This window comes from Triturus cristatus, chromosome 4_2, assembly GCF_964204655.1.
Source record: "Triturus cristatus chromosome 4_2, aTriCri1.1, whole genome shotgun sequence".
NCBI classification, from domain to species: domain Eukaryota; kingdom Metazoa; phylum Chordata; class Amphibia; order Caudata; family Salamandridae; genus Triturus; species Triturus cristatus.
In genome coordinates, this window is record NC_140586.1 from 37,530,792 (window position 1) to 37,550,744 (window position 19,953).

The window sequence follows — 19,953 nt, forward strand, 5'->3', positions numbered from 1 at the left end:
AGGTCTAAAACTAAGTTTACGGTAACTATTGTCACAGGTGAGGGCGCACCTTAGCATGTGCATACCCCCGTGACATACCTGTTCATGACGAAAGCCTCGCTAATTGCGTATGAAGGCTGAAACATGTAGATCGGCCATCACTTTACGCACTTTAGGATGTTACTGGCCAATTTAGCCAGCTAAAACATCCACCATTACCACCTTTTAATCTTGCCTTACTTCTCCACAATTTAAAATTATTTAGGATAAGTAAAGGTAAGTTTAACCGCTACGGTGTTATTTTACACTTATTTCACATTCCAATCAAAGCCCGCTCCGCTGTAATCAGGCGTCGCAGCACACCAGAGAGGCACTCAGCCCCTCGGGTGGGAACCCTATAATGAAGCATGTCACCAACTAGGTTGGTGAGTGAGGGTTCTTCTTAAAACACTTTGTGACTCCTCAGACAAAGCTTATCATTTGGAATCACTCTGTCATTGTTGATGTCCACGATAGTCAACTCATGTCCACCCAGAGTTAGTGTTCTCTGGAGCCTGTCCAGCGTAAAGTCTGTTTTAGTTGATTTGAGTCTCTTCCAGGATTGAGTATGATGCTTTGTATTCCTCCATGAATATTAGGGTTGACCACAAATAAAAACTCCTAATTTCTGTGAGCCAGACCATTCAATGTTAAAGAAGAGTGAACTGTGGTGAACCAGTGGGAAATATGGGTTGTTTGCCAGTGGGGTTAGGGGTGGATGAAATGATGTAACTTTCTCCATACAGACCAAGTCCTTCCAGTGATCTAATAATATATGTTTGGTATATGTGAGTGCATCCTTGAGTGACCTATGTGAAGAACCAAAGCAAATGTTGTAGTGAGAAGGGAGTAAGCACCTCCTCCACCACCAGCCAAGGCTTCACCTTCTGTGGTTGTGTCGATTCTATGACCACTCGAACCTGTGGGCACTTATACAGCGTTAGGCGCCTTTGCCATCTTTGGAGATTTTCTATTCCATATAAACAAACATTGGCAAAGCCAACAGGTCTCGCCTACGCAAGATGTACTGGCTTCGTCAGCCTGGTTGTGAAACTTTTATACAAAGGTATTATTATAGAACAAGTTACTTACCTTCGGTAATGACGTATCTGTAAGAAACATTAGTTAGTTAGATTCCTCACCTTAGAATATCCCCAGGCGTCAGACTGGATCCGGAAAATTTTCGTCAGCAATACCCCTTGCGCGTCGCTAGGCGTCGTCTGCGGCTCCGCGTCCGTCGTCGGCGTCGTGCGCCGGAATGACGTCGGAGTACTTAGACGCCGCCCTCGCGCGCTGACGTCAGTTCTTGTACATAGCTTTCCGCGCCAGGAACGCAGAGCCATGCAAAGACCGACACTGGTGCCAAAAATAAAATCTAGGGGCCTGAAAAGGATAACCTTAACCCTAGATGTCAGTTCGCAGAACGGGGAGGATGGGTGGGACGGTGAGGAATCTAACTAACTAATGTTTCTTACAGATACATCGTTACCGAAGGTAAGTAACTTGTTCATCTGAAAGAAACACGTTAGTTAGATTCCTCACCTTAGAATAGATACCCAAGCAATACCATCCCCGGTGGTGGGTCTGCGAACCAAGATCACACCAGAAAGTCCTGGAGGACAGAACGGCCAAAGAAGCCATCCCTTCGGACTTGGCTGTCAAGGCAATAATGCCTGGCAAACGTGTGTAGCGAAGCCCACGTCGCCGCCTGACAGATGTCCTGCAAAGGGACACCCCGTCCCAAAGCAGTAGTAGCCGCTGTGGCCCGAGTAGAATGGGAGCGCAGCCCAACAGGAGGGTCCTTTTTTGCCAAGGAATAACAAATTTTGATGCACAAAACGACCCACCGAGAGATGGTCCGTTTGTGCACAGCTTTCCCCTTCTTAGCACCCACGTATCCAACGAAAAGTTGGTCGTCCACCCGGAACTGCTTAGTGCGGTCCAGATAAAAGGAGAGCGCACGTTTTGGGTCCAGACGGTGGAGCCTCTCTTCCTCTTTGGAAGGATGCGGAGGCGGAAAGAAGGTGGGCAAGGTGACAGACTGCCAAAGATGAAATGGAGTCACCACTTTCGGAAGAAAGGAGGGACGAGGCCGAAGGACAACCTTGTCCGGATGAACAGAGAGAAAAGGAGGCTTTGAAGATAAAGCCTGGAGCTCACTCACCCGTCTAGCCGAGGTGATGGCTACCAGAAAAGCAGTTTTAAGCGTCAGCAGACGAAGAGGACAATTATGAAGAGGCTCAAAGGGAGCGCACATTAGAAATGTGAGAACAAGATTCAAGTCCCACTGAGGCATTACAAAAGGTGACAGGAGGGAACGTGTGAGTAATGCCTTTAGGAAAGCGTGACACTACAGGGGACTTGAAAAGAGAGGGCTGATCTGGAAGCCGCAAGAAGGCAGAGATGGCAGCAAGATAACCTTTCAGGGTGCCCAGGGCAGAGCCCTGCCGGGCCAAGGAAAGAAGAAATAGTAGAACCTCAGAAAGAGGGGCGGAAAGGGGATCCACAGCCTTTGCTGTGCACCATGCCACAAATTTGTTCCACCGGCAGGCGTATACCGTCTTTGTGGAGGGACGCCTGGCTGCCAGAATGACATCACAGACTTCAGGAGGCAAGTCAAATGGCATCAACTGCCGCCGCTCAATCTCCACGCATGGAGGTGGAGGCTGGACAGGTTCGGGTGGAGGACCGTCCCCTGCTGCTGCGACAGAAGATCCTCCCGAAGGGGCAGACGTATCGGAGGATCGGTCAACATACTGAGTAGCTCGGGATACCAGTACCTTCGTGCCCAATCCGGAGCCACCAAGATGACTTGGGCCCGGTCGTGCCTGATCTTCTTCAGCACTCTGGGCAGAAGTGGTATAGGCGGAAAGGCGTACAACAGACCGCAACTCCACTCGCGACGAAAAGCGTCGCCGAGCGAGTGCCGCCTTGGAAATTCCAACGCGCAGAACTGCTGACATTGCGCGTTCTCTTCGGTGGCGAATAGATCTAACCAAGGCTCTCCCCACTGCTGAAAGAGACCTTGCGCCACTTCGGAGTTCAGACGCCATTCGTGATCCATCATGCACCGGCGGCTGAGTTCGTCTGCTCTGGCGTTCAGAGAGCCCGCCAAATGTTGAACCACTAGGGTGACGCCCTGGTGTTCCAGCCACGTCCAGAGGCGCAGAGCCTCCTGACAAAGGGTCCACGACCCCACCCCGCCCTGTTTGTTGCAATACCACATGGCGGTGGTGTTGTCCGTGAACACCTGCACGTCACTTCCCCTGACAGAGGGAAGGAAGGCTTTCAGTGCAAGTCGGATCGCTCTCAACTCCAACAGGTTGATGTGGAGACGAGACTCCGCCGGAGACCAGAGGCCTCTGATCTCCGCCTCTCCCATACGGCCACCCCATCCCAGGAGGGACGCGTCCGTCACTACGACATGCTCCGGTAGGGAGAGGCTCTTGCCCGTGACCCAATCGCGGTCCGTGAGCCACCACTGCAACTGCTGTGCAGTACCCTCCGAGATCAAGACATGGTCGGACAGGTTGCCGTGATGCTGGGCCCACTGAAACTTCAGGTCCCACTGCAGAGCCCGCATGCGCCGCCTGGCGTGATGCACTAGTAGGATGCAGGAGGCCATCAGCCCCAGAAGCCGCAACACTAGCCTGACCGAAACCCAGGACAGAGGCCAAAAGATGGGAATCGGGGCCTGTATATCCCGGACCCGCTGTTCCGGTGGATAAACCCGGAACTGCGCCGAATCGAGAACCGCTCCGATGAAGAGGAGCTTCTGAGAGGGGCTCAGGTGTGACTTCGGCACGTTGATGGAAAACCCCAGCAAATGCAGGAGATCCGCCGTAGTCTGGAGGTGGGAGACGACTGCCTGGGGCGAGCCCGCCTTCAACAACCAGTCGTCGAGATAGGGGAAGACTGGAACCCCTGATCTGCGCAGATGAGCTGCGACCACCGCCATCACTTTCGTGAACACCCGAGGGGCACTAGTGAGGCCAAAGGGGAGCACGGTGAACTGGAAGTGCTCCTGACCCACCGTGAACCGCAGGTAACGCCGGTGGGCCAGCAGGACGGTGATGTGGAAATATGCATCCTGCAAGTCCAACACTACCATCCAGTCTCCAGGGTCGAGGGCAGCTAGAACCTGAGCCAAAGTTAACATCTTGAACCTTTCCTTCCGGAGGAAGGCATTGGCGTTCCTGAGGTCCAAGATAGGGCGTAGGCCCCCCTTGCCCTTCTTGGGAACCAGAAAGTAGTGGAAATAACAACCACAACCTACTTCTGGGCTCGGAACGCGCTCGACGGCCTCTTTGGCCAAGAGGGCCGAAACTTCCTCTCGCAGGAGATTCAAATGATCCTCCGAGATACGGTGGTGCTGCGGTGGCATGGCTGGAGGGGTCGTCTCGAAGGGGAGGGAGTAGCCCCTTCGGACGATTTGCAGCACCCACCTGTCCGAAGTGATGGTACGCCAATGGAGCAGGTGATGGCGAACCCCGCCTCCCACTGGCGAGGAATGGGCCGGAAAGCTCGGACTAGGAAGGCTTGGAGGCGGATGCTGCCGGGGTGGATGTGGACTGACCGTGTCGTCCTCCATTACCGCCTCGGCGGAAACCACGTCCGCGACCGCGTGCAGGCTGGTTCTGCGGCCGGTGGCTAGGCGGACGTGAGGAGGAGGAGCCCCTTCCTTGGCCACGAAAGGAGCGAAAAGCGGAAGTTTGTGGCCGCGGGGCCGAGAGGCCCAAGGACGTGGCCGTAGCCCGTGAGTCCTTAAAGCGAGCCAGCGCACTGTCCGCTTTCTCACCAAAAAGGCGAGTGCCATCGAAAGGCATGTCCATGTGAGTGCTCTGGACATCCCCGGAAAATGACGTGGACCGCAGCCAGGCGTGACGTCTAAGCGCCACCGTGGTAGAAATCGCCCTACCCAGCGAGTCCGTAGTGTCATGTCCACATCGGATTGCATGACGTGCCGCATCTCTCCCATCGGCCAAAGCTTGGGAGAGTCGTGTCTTGGCCTCCTCTGGACACAGGGGTAGCACGTCCTCCACCGTATCCCACAGAGAGTGGGAAAAACGGTCCAAGAGACAGGCGGTGTTTAAAGACCGCTAGCCCAAACTGAGCGAGGAGAACAGCTTCTTACCGAACTGTTCCAGTCTCTTGGAATCCCGGTCCGGAGGAGCGGTCGGGAAGGAGGATTGGGAGGTAGAGGCCTGGATAACCAGACTCTCGGGGGTGGGGTGTTGGGACAGAAAACTGGGGTCGCCCGGAGCAGGGCGGTGGCGCCTGGCAACGTTCCTATCCACAGGAGGGACTGTGGAGGGCTTGGACCAGGTGCCCTGCAGAACGTCAATGAGGGCCTCATTGAATTGCAGCAGAGGCTCAGTGGAGCTTGCTGCAGACTGAAGCACCTCAGTGAGGATGTTCGTCCTCACAGCCACGGCAGGCAGCTCGAGCCCAAGGGCTTCCGCCGCCTTGCGCAGCACCACAGAAAAAGCTGCACCCTCCTCCGAAGCCACAGTCGGAGGAGAGATGAATCCAGTGTCCGGTGAGGTATCCAGACCACTGGCCTCCCCCAGTTCATCTGCCCAGTCCTGAGAAAGTTGACCTTGGAGGGTCATAGGGTCCTCAGACCCCTCCCAGTCGCCCCCGTCATCCGATTCCTGGTAAACAGAAGGAATGATCGGAGCCGGACGATAGACAAATCGTGTCCCTAGCTGCGCCGGATGCGGCGTCGATGGACGCCGCACCGGCGCCGGGTCCGGACCGGGGCTAAACCGGGAAACGACGTCGACCGGAGTCGGAGGTGGCACCGGTGTCGACGCCGGCGGAGGAGGCGTGACGAGGTCGACCTCGGGGACCTGCGGCGTCGGGGCCGGAGCCTCCAACGGCGCCGGGACCGGAGTCGCCGGCGTGCAAGGTCGCCCAGTCGAGTCCACGGGGCTCGAAGGCGCGCCAGCGGGCGTCGACGGCGGAGCCAGGCCCCTCATGGCCGAGAGGAAGGCACTGATCTCCGCCGGCGTCGCGTCAGTCCCAGGGACCGGCGGGTATGGGGACTTGCGCGGCGCCTGCGGCTCTGACGGAGCCGCGGGGGTGGAACCACCCGGACCCTCGGCCGAGTCGCGCGACCGGAGTCTGAAGCGCGATGTTGCCTCTTGGACTTCTTGGATCGCTTGGACTTACCCGAAGAGCCAGACGATCGGTGGTGTCGACTGCGGCTCGGCGACCGATCCTTGGACCTCCTCCTGGACCGGGATCGAGAGGGGCGCGGAGCCGAGTGGCGGATCTCGAGAAGCTTGCGGGACCGCTCCCGCCTAGCTTTCGAGGTCAGGGCCCTGCAGTCGGAACACGACTCCGCGTCGTGGTCGAGGCCCAAACAGTAGAGGCACCGGCGGTGGTGATCGGTCACCGACATCAGTCGATGACAATTGTCGCAAGCCTTGAAACCAGGCATCCTACCGGCACCAGATGTCGAGACAGTGACAAAAGAGTCAAAAATATTTTAGTCAAAAAAGACTAAAAAGGGGTAGCTCTCCCGGATCGGCGCTTACTGGCGCGGAAAAAAGAAGAACGGACGTCAGCGCGCGAGGGCGGCGTCTAAGTACTCAGACGACGTCATTCCGGCGCATGACGCCAACGACGGACGCGGAGCCACAGACGACGCCTAGCGACGCGCAAGGGGTATTGCTGACGAAAAATCTTCCGGATCCAGTCTGACGCCTGGGGATATTCTAAGGTGAGGAATCTAACTAACGTGTTTCTTTCAGATTGATCCATACATCAGGAATTGAAGGGGCTGTTTACCACTGAGATGACCATTTCTCTCTAGGATTCAGCAAACAAGAATGCATGAAATCAGTAATTTTAAACTTCTTCTAAAGTCTTGAAATATTAAGAGATGAGGAGGTAGGATTTTTAAGGTTAGTGAGGGACTTCTAAAGATTTCCCAGTATCGGAACTTACTGAATATTTTCTAGTCTTCTGTTTGAAACCATTATTTATTTATTTTTTACTGCCCAAGCTTGTAAACTGAATTTCTACTTTTTCTCAAGCTCATGGTAATGGGTATTTGCAATGTACACTGGAGGAACTGCAAAAACTCTGGCCCTGCATTATCCTGCTTCACAAAAGGGAAATGGAAGAACCTGTGTTATCTTGATGGTCATCATCCTGCAAAATCATTATTTTGTTGGTCATTATCCTCATCTGTTATTCGCCTCTGCATCATCATCATCAGCTTGCTCATCATATTACTGATTTGAGGTACAAGAGTCCTAGAGGTGTATAAGTGTGAGAAAGTGGCTCTGTATATACTGTTCCTTAATAGGTACAGGGTGCACAGAGTCCACAGTCCCCAGAGGTTGGCAGAGGTTAAAGTTAGGTATAACCTTACTCTCTAAAGTGGTAGCTTGGTCGAGCAGTAAGGCAGTACCAGAGGACAGTGTAAAGCATTTGTTGTACACACAGTCAGCAAATGGCCTCACACACTCAATAACTGAACTCTAGGCCAATAGTTTATATAAAAAATATATGCACGTTTTATTTTAGAACCAACAAGTGGAATTAAAATATACTTTCTCAGAATGAGATGTTGAATATAAATACTTTTGCAATAAGCAATTGATTTTTGTAAACAGTTACAAATGGCTGCAATAGGCAACACTATTTCAAACACAACAGTGCATTGAGTTCAATGTAATTTTCATGTTATTTGTCACAGATTACTTTTCGGATTACTTTTGGAATTCCAGGACTGGATCCTAGATTCAGTCCTGGGTCAGTACTTGGAATCAAGTGATACAAGTCGAATTAATTGCAGTGATGATTTTTAGGTAATATTTAGCTATTTCAAAAGTTGACACTTGGACAATATTACCTAGAAAACATTCAATGATTCTCTATGGCAAGAAATTCAAATTGCAGGTATAGTACTTTCTCGTTACTTTTGTAATCCAGTACTGGGTGCCTAGACTCAGTACTGGGACCTTTATCCAAAACAGGTAAGTAATTATGTTTTCAGATATTATACGATTTTTGAAGAATATTTAAAGATTGCAGAAATCGACACTTAGAAGAAATTTCACAGAAAAACATACAATGGATTCCTATGGAAGAAAATTGAGTTAAGGGTAAGTACAGTTGTAGGAGTTTTTCAGAGTCAGTGCTGGGCACCAAGATCCAGCACTGGGAGCTCACCTGAGAGCAGGTGAGTAAATTTGTTTTTGTCACTCGGCTGATTTTTGGTGAATATTTGAAAATTTGAAAAGTCCACACTGGAAAAAGCCAGTCAATGTTACCCTATGAGGAAAATAGAGTTTGCGGTTTAAGGGCAAGTACTCGACTGGCAGAGTTGAGGTTCTGGGCACAGACTCAGGGGTCTCCCAGGGTCAGGTAGGTACAGTTGGTTCACCCTCAGCGGCTCTAGGGCGGCCGGGTGCAGAGAGAGTTAGGCCCAATGTTATCCTATGAGGGATAGGGGGGCCTTGGTTGGTGGCTGCTGTCTGGCAAGCCACGCGGCTGTGGGAGCTGGGCTCCTGGTCACTTACTCAGGGCAAGTGGGGAAGTAGAACAGTGTAGAGGTCGCACTGCCAGGGCCACTCGGGCGGCTGGGTGCAGGGTGCTTTTGAGCCTTCGGGCGCTCAATGGATCTCATTGGGAATGCTCCGCTTGGGAAAAAGACTGCAAGCTCGGGGACGAGGATGCTTCAGGTGCCACCACCACTTCGAGAGGCAAGTTGGGTAGTTGGAGAGTAGGTAGGTACCCCGGGATTGGACACAGAGGGCCGTGGGGCACCGGGTGCAGGGGTGCCTTTTGGTGTCGGGAAATCTTACCCTCTGTTGATCGCGGTTGGGGTGGCACCCTGTCCTGAGGCTGCAGGCTTCTTCAGGAGTGTCGAGGGGGTCCTTGGGTGCCGGACTCGGGGTCACAGTCGCCGTGGGGTCGTCCACGTGGTCTTTGTTCACTCCGGCACAGGCCAGGCATGGCGGGTGCAGAGTGGGCTGGGATCGCGGTTCCGGGCTGCTGCCAGGGGTGAAAGGTAGGTTTTGAGTAGAGCCTCTACTCATGGGAGTCCCAGGGGATTAGAGTTCAAAGGTAGCAAGGTCCTCCGGGGTTTCTGAGGTTGCTGGCCACAAGAGATGCCGGGTTTGGAGCAGGAGCAGGTTCGAGGTCGACAGGCCGGTAGGGCTGGGGCCAAAGCAGTTGGTGTCTCCCTCTCCTCAGCAGCTGCAGGGCAGGTCTTCTTTCTTCTCGCTCTTCTTGTAATTTCGGAATCTGGAGAAGGAAGGTTCAGGGTGCCCCTAAATACTAGATTTAGGGGCGTTACAGGTAGGTGAAGGCCAGGGACCAATGGGTCCCTGTCCTGGGGTGGGTACACCCCCTATCCTGCCTCTCTCTTGTGGGAGGGGGGCAGTAGCCTAGTCCTGATAGGGTAGGGCCTCCCATCTTCAAGATGGCGAGAGCCCGGAGATGTGCTTCACCTCGCCTCCCCCACCTGAGGGGTGGGGTGGGCAGGCTGGCACATCCCCTGTCCTTGTATGGGGTTCCCGGCCAAGCTTCCCGCCAGAGTGGGGGGTTGCAGTGGCCTGGGGAAGCTCACAGAGGCGGCATGCCTTTGAAGCTTCCCTTTGCTCATCCTGGGGGAGGAGATTTCTCACCCAGGATGTGCATTGTTGCAGGCCCAGGAGAGCAGGGGCTCTCTCACCCAGGGGTCCAGCAACATGTCTGCTGTGTGGCAGCCTAGGCAGCTTCAGAGCAGACGTGGATTGTAGGTTAGTTGTAAGGGGGCATCTCTAAGATGCCCCCTGGGGTGCTTGGTACATTAAATTCCACACTGGCATCAGTGTGGTTTTTTTTTTTTTTTAAATATTTTTATTAGTTTTTATGTCTGTTTACTCCCCCCCCCCCCTCCCCCCAGGACAGGTAAACATGTTGTACATAAATATCATAAATATTGCATTATGATGATTAACATTTTTAAATAAACATTAAGGGAAAATTTTACAAAATATATACCATGCTTCACTAAAGAAAAACCAATTAAAACAATAAAGAGAAAGAAAAAAAAAGATCCATGACAGCATTGATAATAAATCAAATTTGTAGGTCTCGCCAGAGTGTGAGTGGAGTCCATATTTTCAAGCCCCTTTCGCGTCTTCTTCTACCTTTCCGTTTATATATGGCTGTCTCAATATTATGTACTGCTAGAAGCCTGGCTAGCCACTGTTGAAATGTGGGTGGTAGCGGATCCAACCAGGCCGAGGCTAGACATAACCGACAAACAGCCATGGCAACAAATATAAAATCATGGCCATTCTCAGGATTATCTGAGTCTTCCAGCCCACGTACCAGTGTCTCTGGTGACAAGGCAACCTTTCTGTGAAGAACAGAGGTTAAGAACTTCTCTATATCTTGGATCAGAGGCATTAGCACTGGGCAAGAGGCAAAGATATGGATGGGGTCTGCTTTAAATAGATTGCATCTCGGGCAGCAGGTCCCATTGCCAGTTCCCCATTTTGCAATCTTATCCGGTGTATAATAGAGAAAGAAACAGGTTTTATAAAATTGTGCCTGAAGTTTGGTAGAGATAAAAATGGTTTGTGCTAGCTGATAAGAATATAAGAATTCTTCTTTGGAGATCTCAAGTTTGCTTTGCCACCTTATAGACGTTTTGTCTATATCATCAGGGAACTTGTCCAACAATAGCACATAAACTCCACCAATCGAGTGCTTTTTAGAATGTATAGTGGTCTCTACTACAATAGATTTTTCACAGAGTGTTCTTACTCCGGATTTGTGCGTTAAGAAATCTCTAATCTGGAGATATTTAAAAAAGTCCCGCCAGTCTAAACCAAATTCTCCCTTCAGAGCTTCGAAGGATTTAACCCCCAAATTAGTATAAAAATCACCTAATTGGGTAATTCCTAGATTATACCATTTAGTAACGCAGTTATCTTTAAAAATAGTTATTGGGAGATTTGGATTATTTAAAACTGGAGTGTAATATGAGAATCGTCTTATTCCTAGCACTTTTTTAACCGCCTTCCATACCTTGAAGCAGCTATAAAGAGTCTTAAATTTGACCTTTTTGTGGTAGCTGTTGTGTAAGTGCCTCCAAAAGTAGCCATAGCAGGAATTCCCAACAAGTAGATGAAAGATTGAGGCGGTATGTATCTCTGTATTATTCCCCCCTTGTAATAATTCCTTGCTGTAAAGTAGTACACATGACCAGTAATATCTCCTTAAATTGGGAAGTGCTAACCCCCCTCTATCCTTAGGCAGGGTAAGATATTTATATGCACGACGCGGTTGAGCATATGACCATATGAATCTAGAAAAGGTACGTTCTATTGCGGTAAACCACTGGTTAGAAAACTCTAAACAAACTGTCCTAAATAAATATAGTATCTTGGGAAAATACACCATTTTAATTGCGTTTGCTCTTCCAATAATGGACAGGTGGAGATTGTCTAGCCGTCGTAGATCCTTTTGTATCGTGTTCAGCATTGGCTTAAGATTTATCTCCACAACTTCCTCTAATTTGGAAGAGATTGTAACACCCAGATATGTTGCTACCTTCACCACTCTAGGATCATCCATCACAATTTTTTGATTTAAAACAATTTGTGTCTTTCCTTGATTTAGCGCATATCCAGATACCCGCCCAAATTCTCTAGCCTCGGCCTCAATGTTCAATATTGCTATTATGGGGTCGGTAGTAACTATAGCAATATCATCAGCATATGCTAATGTTTTTGTTGTATATCCCTGTAAAATAATAGGAGTTATATGATTGTTTTTCTCCAAGTAACGAAAAAAAGGATCTATATATATTGCGAAAAGCAATGGTGAGCAAGGGCATCCCTGACGAGTACCCCTAGAGACAGCGATTTCCTTAGTCAGGCTTCCATTAACAGATACAACAGCCCTAGGATTATTATACATTTTTTTGAATTGCCTGAATAATCTTGATTCGAAATCCCATCATCGCCATTGCCTTTCAGAGAAACTGCCAGGAGACCCTATCAAAGGCCTTCTCTGTGTCCAAAAGGATTAAAGCCATAGGGTCTCCTGTAATTTCTGTTCCGTCCATAAGTGTAATAACCCTTTGGATATGATTTATCGTTGATCTTCCAGGAACAAAACCGTGCTGACTTTTGACAACAACATTATGTATTACAGGTGCGATTCGATTTGCCAAGATTTTAGAATATATTTTAGAGTCAGCATTTATAAGAGTTATTGGACGATATGATCCTAAGTGTTCTGGAGGTTTCCCCTTTTTGGCGAAAATCACAATTTTGGCCCTAGACCAAGAGCTTGGGGGTTGCCCCCTGGAGAAGATATGAATGATCAAATCCCTGAATATGTATTTAATTTCATCTATAAATATGTCATAAAACTCTGAAGGGATACTGTCTAGACCTGTTGCCTTTCCTTTAGGGAAGCTCTTGACTGCGGTTAGTACCTCTTCCATATTCTGGGTTTCTTCTAGAGCCAGCTGTATGTTTTCCTCAAGCTTTACAACTTCACAATTCTCTAAATACTTTTCTATTTCTGTGGTGTCTCCATTATTATTGTCGGTATATAATTCTTTATAGAACCTCCAGAATGCTTGCTTGATCAGCTCTGGGTCTTTTAACTGGCCTTCCACTGGGTCTACAATCTCCCTTATTAAATTAGCATTGACCTGTTGTCGCAATCGCATCGCCAATTGATGGCCTACTTGCTCATTAACTTCGTATATTAATTCTGTTTGTGCCGTGGCTTTCCGTCTGAGAATATATTAGTGATTGCTGCCTTGGCTGCTGCTACTTGGGCTAAGGTACTAGAAATATCCCCAATTGTGTCTGTATTACTAGTGTTACTAATGAGTGCTACTTCTGCTAACATAAGCTCATTCTGCAGCCTCCGTAACTCTTCTTTCTCTCGTCTGTTTGCTCTAAGTGAATATGACATAGTCTCCCCCCGGACCCCTGCTTTCAGTGTGTCCCAAACAACCTCTATTGAGGTACTATTAATATTTTCTGCTAGAAACTTGGGTATCCAGTCTTTCATATGAAGACAGTACTGAGGGTCATTCAGTAATGCTTTTTCAAATGACCACAGAGTAGGCTCTATTTTAGTTTGCCTAATAGTCAGTGTGCAAAAAAGAGGATTATGGTCAGATAGTACTCGGGGTAATTTGACAATTTGGGAATTCCTAATTAATGAATTTGAGAGTAGAATATAATCAATTCTAGCATGCGTACTGTGAGGATTTGAATAAAAGGTATAACCAAGATCACCCATGTTAGTGTTTGAAGTCTGCCAGCTGTCTACAAGACCATGTATAAGACACAGATCTTTAAGAGAACGGAATACCTTAGGTTTACGTGCTTTATATGCCCAGTCATCATTCAAGGACCAGTTGGTAGGAAGGTTTATATTGAAGTCCCCACAGAGAAAAATCGGAGGGGGCCAGTGTGATAATTCATTAGAGACTTCATCGAACACCACGGGGTCGTCTGTGTTACTCCCATAAATAGCACAAATTGTCATTTTTTGCCCTATTTGATAGCTGCATTCAGTGATAGCCCAGCGGCCACATTTATCAGTTTTGGAGTTATTAAACACCAATCCACTCCCTTTAGCCAAAATTGCAACCCCCGAGTTTTAACACCTTGTGTAGTAGCACACACCAATTTGTACCCTAGTGTATTTAACAACTGACTTTGGGACCCTTCAATGTGCGTCTCCTGCATACATACAACATTGGCTCTCCAATTCTGTAGCCCAATTGAAACCATTTGCCTTTTCTTAAGGTCGTTTAGGCCACAAATATTCAAAGATAGTATTTTTATCACCGCCATACTACTAATAAAAGGGTGCCATATCTTATATCCCCGACATTCTGGTTTTCTGTGATCACTGTAAGTATTTTCCTTTCCCTTTTTAGCATTGATTTGCTACTCTTTATGTCTATCCTGTCCGTCCTTCCCCCCTCCCCTTTCCCCCCCCCACCCACCACCACTTTTGAAGGTTACCTGGGCCTGTCTGGACCAGGGGTGCGACATCTGCGCAGGCGGGGCCCTGTGATCTAGGCTAGTTTAATGTAAATAAAATCTTTATCCTTTGTAGTTGACCCAAACTCACATTTTTTCTAAACATTTAAATTTTCCCAATCCGTTCAGTAATTTCGCTAATAGTCCATGTTTACCCAAGTTATTCCTACTCCTAAATTAAAATTACAGTAAATAATTAGTCCGATATATTCACTTCACTATGAGTCATATATCTAATTTAGTTTTTCTCCCTGAATTTCCAGAGGCTTTCTCTGAGATTTCCCGAAGATAGTCTTCCGCCAGTATTTCACTATTAAAGCTTCTTGTTGCACCTTTAAAGATAATTTTCAGGCGTGCCGGATTTTGCAGGAATACTTTTGCTCCAATTTTTTCAAATGGTCCAAATAGCTGACGCATTTTCCATCTTCGCTCCACAGTTGCGTGAGCGAAGTCTGGTCTGGCGAAAAATTTGAACCCCTTATACTCTCTTTGGGTGGTCGGTCTTGCAAGTTCATAGATTTTTTCCCGGAGGATAAAATTCCCAAAACAGACCAGCATCGCCCTAGGATATTGATTTTGCTTGTTAAAATTCTTTGATAGCATTAAGGGAAAACGGTGAGCCCGCTGGATTTCCCTTTCCATATCCCAGGTTGCTAGTTCTGGAAATGATGATTTGAGTAGGTTGATCATTGCCCCTCTAGCATCGCTTCCCTCAAAATTCTCCGGGATTCCAAGAAACCTTAGGTTATTTCTTCTGGATCTGTTTTCATGATCCTCGACTTTGGCCATGAGATCCCTTATTATGCCATCTTGTTCAGTTTCCTTTTTTTGAAGTGTCGCGACATCGGTCTCAAGATTCTCGGTACGAGTTTCTACCCTAACCATTCTTTCAGAGATCTCGGAGCAAATACTACCCACTTTCTTCACAGCACCTTGTAGTTTTTCAATAGCCGTGCGATTCTTTTGGCTCTCTTTTTTCACATCCTCATGGAAGTTTTTTATTGAGCAAAGCACCTGGCTTAATGAGGGATCAGTAATTTTTTTTTTTGGTATCTTTCTTTGTTTCCTGGTACACCCGGATATTGACGTGATATGTCTTCTGATGATTTAATTCTTGGACTTCTCCGGGAGGGATTAGATCTACTGTTGACATAGTCCCTGTTATTACCAGGGTCTGTGGTTTCCTCATTCAACACAATTTGTTCTCTTTTGTATTTTGACCTCTTTTTCCCTCCGCTCCTTTTTTTCCTGACGTTGATTTCACTAGATAGTCTTGAATCGTTGGAGCCAAAAATCTCCAAGGATACAGCTCCCCTTCGTGCACTTGGACTTGATTCTCTTGAATTGCTCGATTGACTTGAGTCACTAGAGATAGACATCCCTGTTTCATATAACTCTGATTCAGAATCTACGTCCGAGGGAGAATGATTAGCTAAATATACTTTTTCCCCCCCTGGTAGATCTTGCAAATTCGGAGAGTAAGGACGAAGGATCAGCTCCTTCATTTCCTGAGACTTTTTTTTTGGTCCAGTTGTTCCATCAGTGTGGGTTTAATGTGCTGAGAAGTTTGATACCAATCTTCCCAGGCTTCAGTGCTGCCATTATGGTGCTGTGGAGTTCGTGTTTGACAAGCTCCCAGCACCATGTACTTTTAAATGGCAGTACTGCACTTACAGTGCCCAGGAATGGACCTGGGTACTGTAGGGGCACAGGGCTCCTGCCTCTGTGCCCACACCACTGGCATAGGGCACCCAGCTAGAGGGGTGGCTGATATATGCCAGGGCAGTGTAGTTTGTGGGCATGGCACCCAGGGATGTGTGCCATGTCGACTCTGTTTTGTCTTGTACCCAGACACTCAGCCTGCCAGGGCAGTGTGTGGGTGTTAGGGTACAGGGCTTCTAAGGGTGGCACAATGAGTGCTGCAGCCCTTAGAGGCCTTCCCTGGTCACAAGGCCCTGAGTACCTAGGGTACCATTTACCAGGGGCTGACATGTGGCCAGGGTTTGCCAATTTGGTTTTTGGCTATGAGGCAGTTTTTAGGGAAGGAACACAGGCCCTGGGCACCTGATTGGCAGGAGCCCAGGGCACAACAAGGAAAAGTGCATCAGCTATTAGGCAAAAAAGGGGGGGTTACTGCAACAGAAACCCACTTTCTCACAATAAGGAACTGGTGCTGCCATGTGATTGGACGGCTACTGGAATTTTTGAGGTGGTTGTGGCATTTAATATTTGGCAAAGTGAAAGTGGATAATGTTCTGCAAATGCCTTAATTGCACCTGGGAAATACATTAACAGATATTTTGACATTTGTATCATAGGTAGGACTAGGTGGGACCTTACACTTGAGCATAAGCCAGTTCCAGGCATGGAGGTGAGTGCAGGAAATAGAGAGACTTGTGCTATGGAAAATCATCACGATGAAAGTTTCCATCTACATCAGTTTTGTCATGATCAAAAATTCTTATTTGAGGCTCCTATAGTTTTTTTTTTGTCCTTTTGATCCTCATCTGGACTAAAAACAGCCCTAATCCGCCTTCCTCTTTTTTGTTACTCTACTAAGTTATAGGTTCCAGACAGAGAATCTCAAGGGGCAGCAGAGTAATGTTTAATTGTGAGACATTAATAACTGAATTTGAAAAAAGGTTGACATATGAAAATATACAGACTTGTGAAGGTTAACTGTGCAACAGACATGGGGTTAATTGGGTACATCCTGCAACTTACAGAAACTGTGTGGCAGCTGGTAGCATCTAGTGTTCCACACAAAGATTTTGATATTGAGGCTTATTTTTATTTTTTTTAAGTACTGTGCTTGAGCTTTAAGCAGCAGGTTTTCTTCCTCTAGGAACATGATTGCCAATCTCTAGTTTCTGTCCTACTTTTTGTTAATTAGGTGAGGAAACAAAAAGCACAGATTGTGCTGGTCTTCAAACAAAATCTTCCTCTTGCCACAAGCAGTGAATTGTTTGAAGTGAGACTGCTTGGAGGGGTCTTCAGCCATTCGGTAATTTGTTTGATAATGGTAGATAGTAAACAAAACAGAAGACATGCTGTTCTGTAAGACACAAAGGAGGACAGAAAATTGCCTCAAAAATATTTTATTTTGATGCCAAACTGCTGAGGATTCCCTCACACTAATGTGAGGTTGAAAATAAGCAATTGAAACCACTGAGGGAAGGAACGCACACCGTCGCTGCATATAACTGGCCAGAGTTCAGGTAATAAACAAGGTGGACAGACTACATATATTCAACAGCTTTTTTCATGTTATTGAGTTTTTTATTGTATACTGCTATAACAACTGTCTGTTAAAGATGCCTTGTTCGGCGATGGGGAACAATTTTTTTTAAATGTATGTAAGATTCCGACCTAGCTTACAAAGCTCTCCTCTAGGAATAACCTCAACTATTCTGCTGTTTGGGACCCACTTCTCAACATCCATTTATTTTGGCAGGGTGTGTTTTCTGTCTGGCATCATCCAACTGGAAGAAACCTTTTTCTGCGCAGAAAACTGTACGATGCATGTTCCTTCTGAACACAGGTAAAATGTTTGTCAAAGTCATTTTTCCCAGTGGTTCTATTCCGAAGTGTCTCATTAACAAATGGGTGACACAAAACACTTTAGCGCACACACGTGCTACAGAAGAACTACCTCAAGAGACCCCATACAAACTAACACTAAGGACTCAAGAAACTGAAATTCAGGCTTACCTCCCAAACTTATCACGTCTCCTCAAATCCGCACCGCTGCTCAACAGCAAGTTAAGACATTCAACGTTCCTAGAATACACACAGGTAGACAAAGTTAGTAAATATTGAATTTGGATGGAAACAAACTACTATGTGCCCCAGAACTCCACTGGACAGCTGAGTAAGTATGTATGATGCCTTCCTTCACACAGCCACACTGCAAATAGAATCCGGTCCAGAGTAGTCCTTCCAGTGCAGACACTGAAGGAGGGTAGATGATGTGGCCTAAAGCTGATATATCAAGCCTTATGTTTGGTGCAGGTTTTCCTGTGTTTAAACTGTAGGATGGAACACTGGAGAATCGGCCTGCAGTGCTGACACTGCACAGAAGGAATAGAGGTGGGTAAACCCTTTCAGTTCTAACACGGTAAGACAATGAGAGGTGCTGTTCAACCATTTCTGATGTTGTAGAATAGAAGATTTTTATTATTGTTGTGCAGAAACCTCTACTATATATAGGCCTGGTGTGATCTTCCTCATGCTGACACTGCAGCACACATTCCAATAGGGTTATTTCAATGTGGTCACTGTGGGCCTTGGAGAATTGGATTCATTTTAGTTTCTATTTTGCATGTGAGACTAAGGTTGTCTGGACCTCTTATACTGGCACTGTAACACATACAGATGTCAGTTATTCCAGCGTTGATGTTGCAAGACTAAGGACTGTGAAGTGCTAATGCAGTAAAAGGCAGACACACAGTCTGCACTGCTCACAGTGCAATGCAGTACAGTGCAGTGAAAAACACATGCAGATTCAGTCTCCCCAGATCTCAAACAGCTGGACTAGAAGAGGTGTGGAGTTTCTGCACGGATACTGCACAAGCGACTAGGCATAGTGTGGGTATCATAATGCGGGCATGCAGCACAACTGGCAGTGGATAAAGAAGGCATGTCTAAGAGGTGAGGTGCTTTCAGTGCAGACACAGTGATGGATAGAGGCAGTCTATTTTTTCCCATTGAGGACAATGGCTAGGCTGGAGTAGTATTGTTGTGGTCCTTCCTTTCAATGTCAAAACTACATAAGATTGTTAGCTCCCCTTACACCCCCCCAACCTTCTATATTAGGATGAGTTTACAATGCATTGCAGTGGCTGCTACCAGCGACGACAGAGAGCTCACCCTCCAGAAGCAGCAGCATGCAAGCAGGTCCTGCCGAGGTTGTCAGCTGTGTTGATGTCGAAGCCTGCCGACAAAACATGCTCGTTGCTCAGCGACGAAACGATACTGTACAACTGACCTGTAAAAATAGAAGGCCAAAAGGGAAGAAGTTAACATCGAACCATCAACATAGCAAAGAAATGCAAACTGGCTAGTAAGAAACACTGTGCAGATCCCACTCACCTGAGGAAAGTAACTTGCGACAGCAGTCTGAAAACCCAAAAAGAACAGCCAAATGCAGGGGGAACATGCCCTGGATGCCGCGCCTGAGGTGTAAAAAAAAAAAAAAAAGACCAATGTAAGGCAGGCTACATATCATACAAATCTCCATGCAGTTGCTCCAAAACTCACTAATCTACTGCTAAGAGTTTACATAAATACACACCTTAAAAAGAAAAACTTTCACCTATCCTGACAATTTGGTAAATCAACAAAAAATACTTTCATTTGTAGACTGTGGCACGTCGTCTCACAAATGAACTTTATACTGTATGCTCAAAAACAGCAAAATATACCTCAAAGTATGAAAAGGAAATACAGATTTTTAAAGAAAACATTGAATCAGTTACCCAAAAGACAACAATTCCGCAATCTACTAGAAAAGACTGAGAAAATGGAAAAGCAGTGGGAATATGGAAACCTAACAGGTAGAAAACTTTTTCTACTAACTGCCTCTATTAAACTGTCTTGGTAGAAAACGACCAGCAGAGGTCAGTAAAATACCAGAATCGCTTTCTGCTTAGGGACTTTCTTTTTTTTCTTTTTCCAGCAATTGCCTCTATTTAACTGTCTTGATAGAAAACGACCAGCAGAGGTCAGTAAAATACCAGAATCACTTTACCCACGATAATGTGCTTCATAGATAAAAACGTATAAGGTCCGAAAGGCGTGACCTATTGCATTGCTAATTATTTTGTTTTTATTTTACTATGAGCTGTGGATGCAGCCTACTAAACAATCAAGGTGGTACGTGCTCTTTAATGAGGACTTGTGT

At 47.2% G+C, this 19,953-nt stretch overlaps 1 protein-coding gene across 2 annotated transcripts in view; it reads right to left on the reverse strand.

Annotated features, from left to right (window-relative positions):
- ANKRD52 (ankyrin repeat domain 52) overlaps window positions 1–19,953 on the reverse strand; it is a 260,465-nt gene that overhangs the window by 167,834 nt on the left and 72,678 nt on the right. For both annotated transcript variants that reach the window (XM_085600316.1, XM_085600315.1), the window contains exons 11-13: window positions 19,143–19,225; window positions 18,921–19,038; window positions 17,763–17,831 (exon numbers count right to left, since the gene is read on the reverse strand). In XM_085600316.1, coding sequence (XP_085456442.1) covers window positions 17,763–17,831; window positions 18,921–19,038; window positions 19,143–19,225 — 270 coding nt within the window. The remainder of the gene's footprint in view (window positions 1–17,762; window positions 17,832–18,920; window positions 19,039–19,142; window positions 19,226–19,953) is intronic.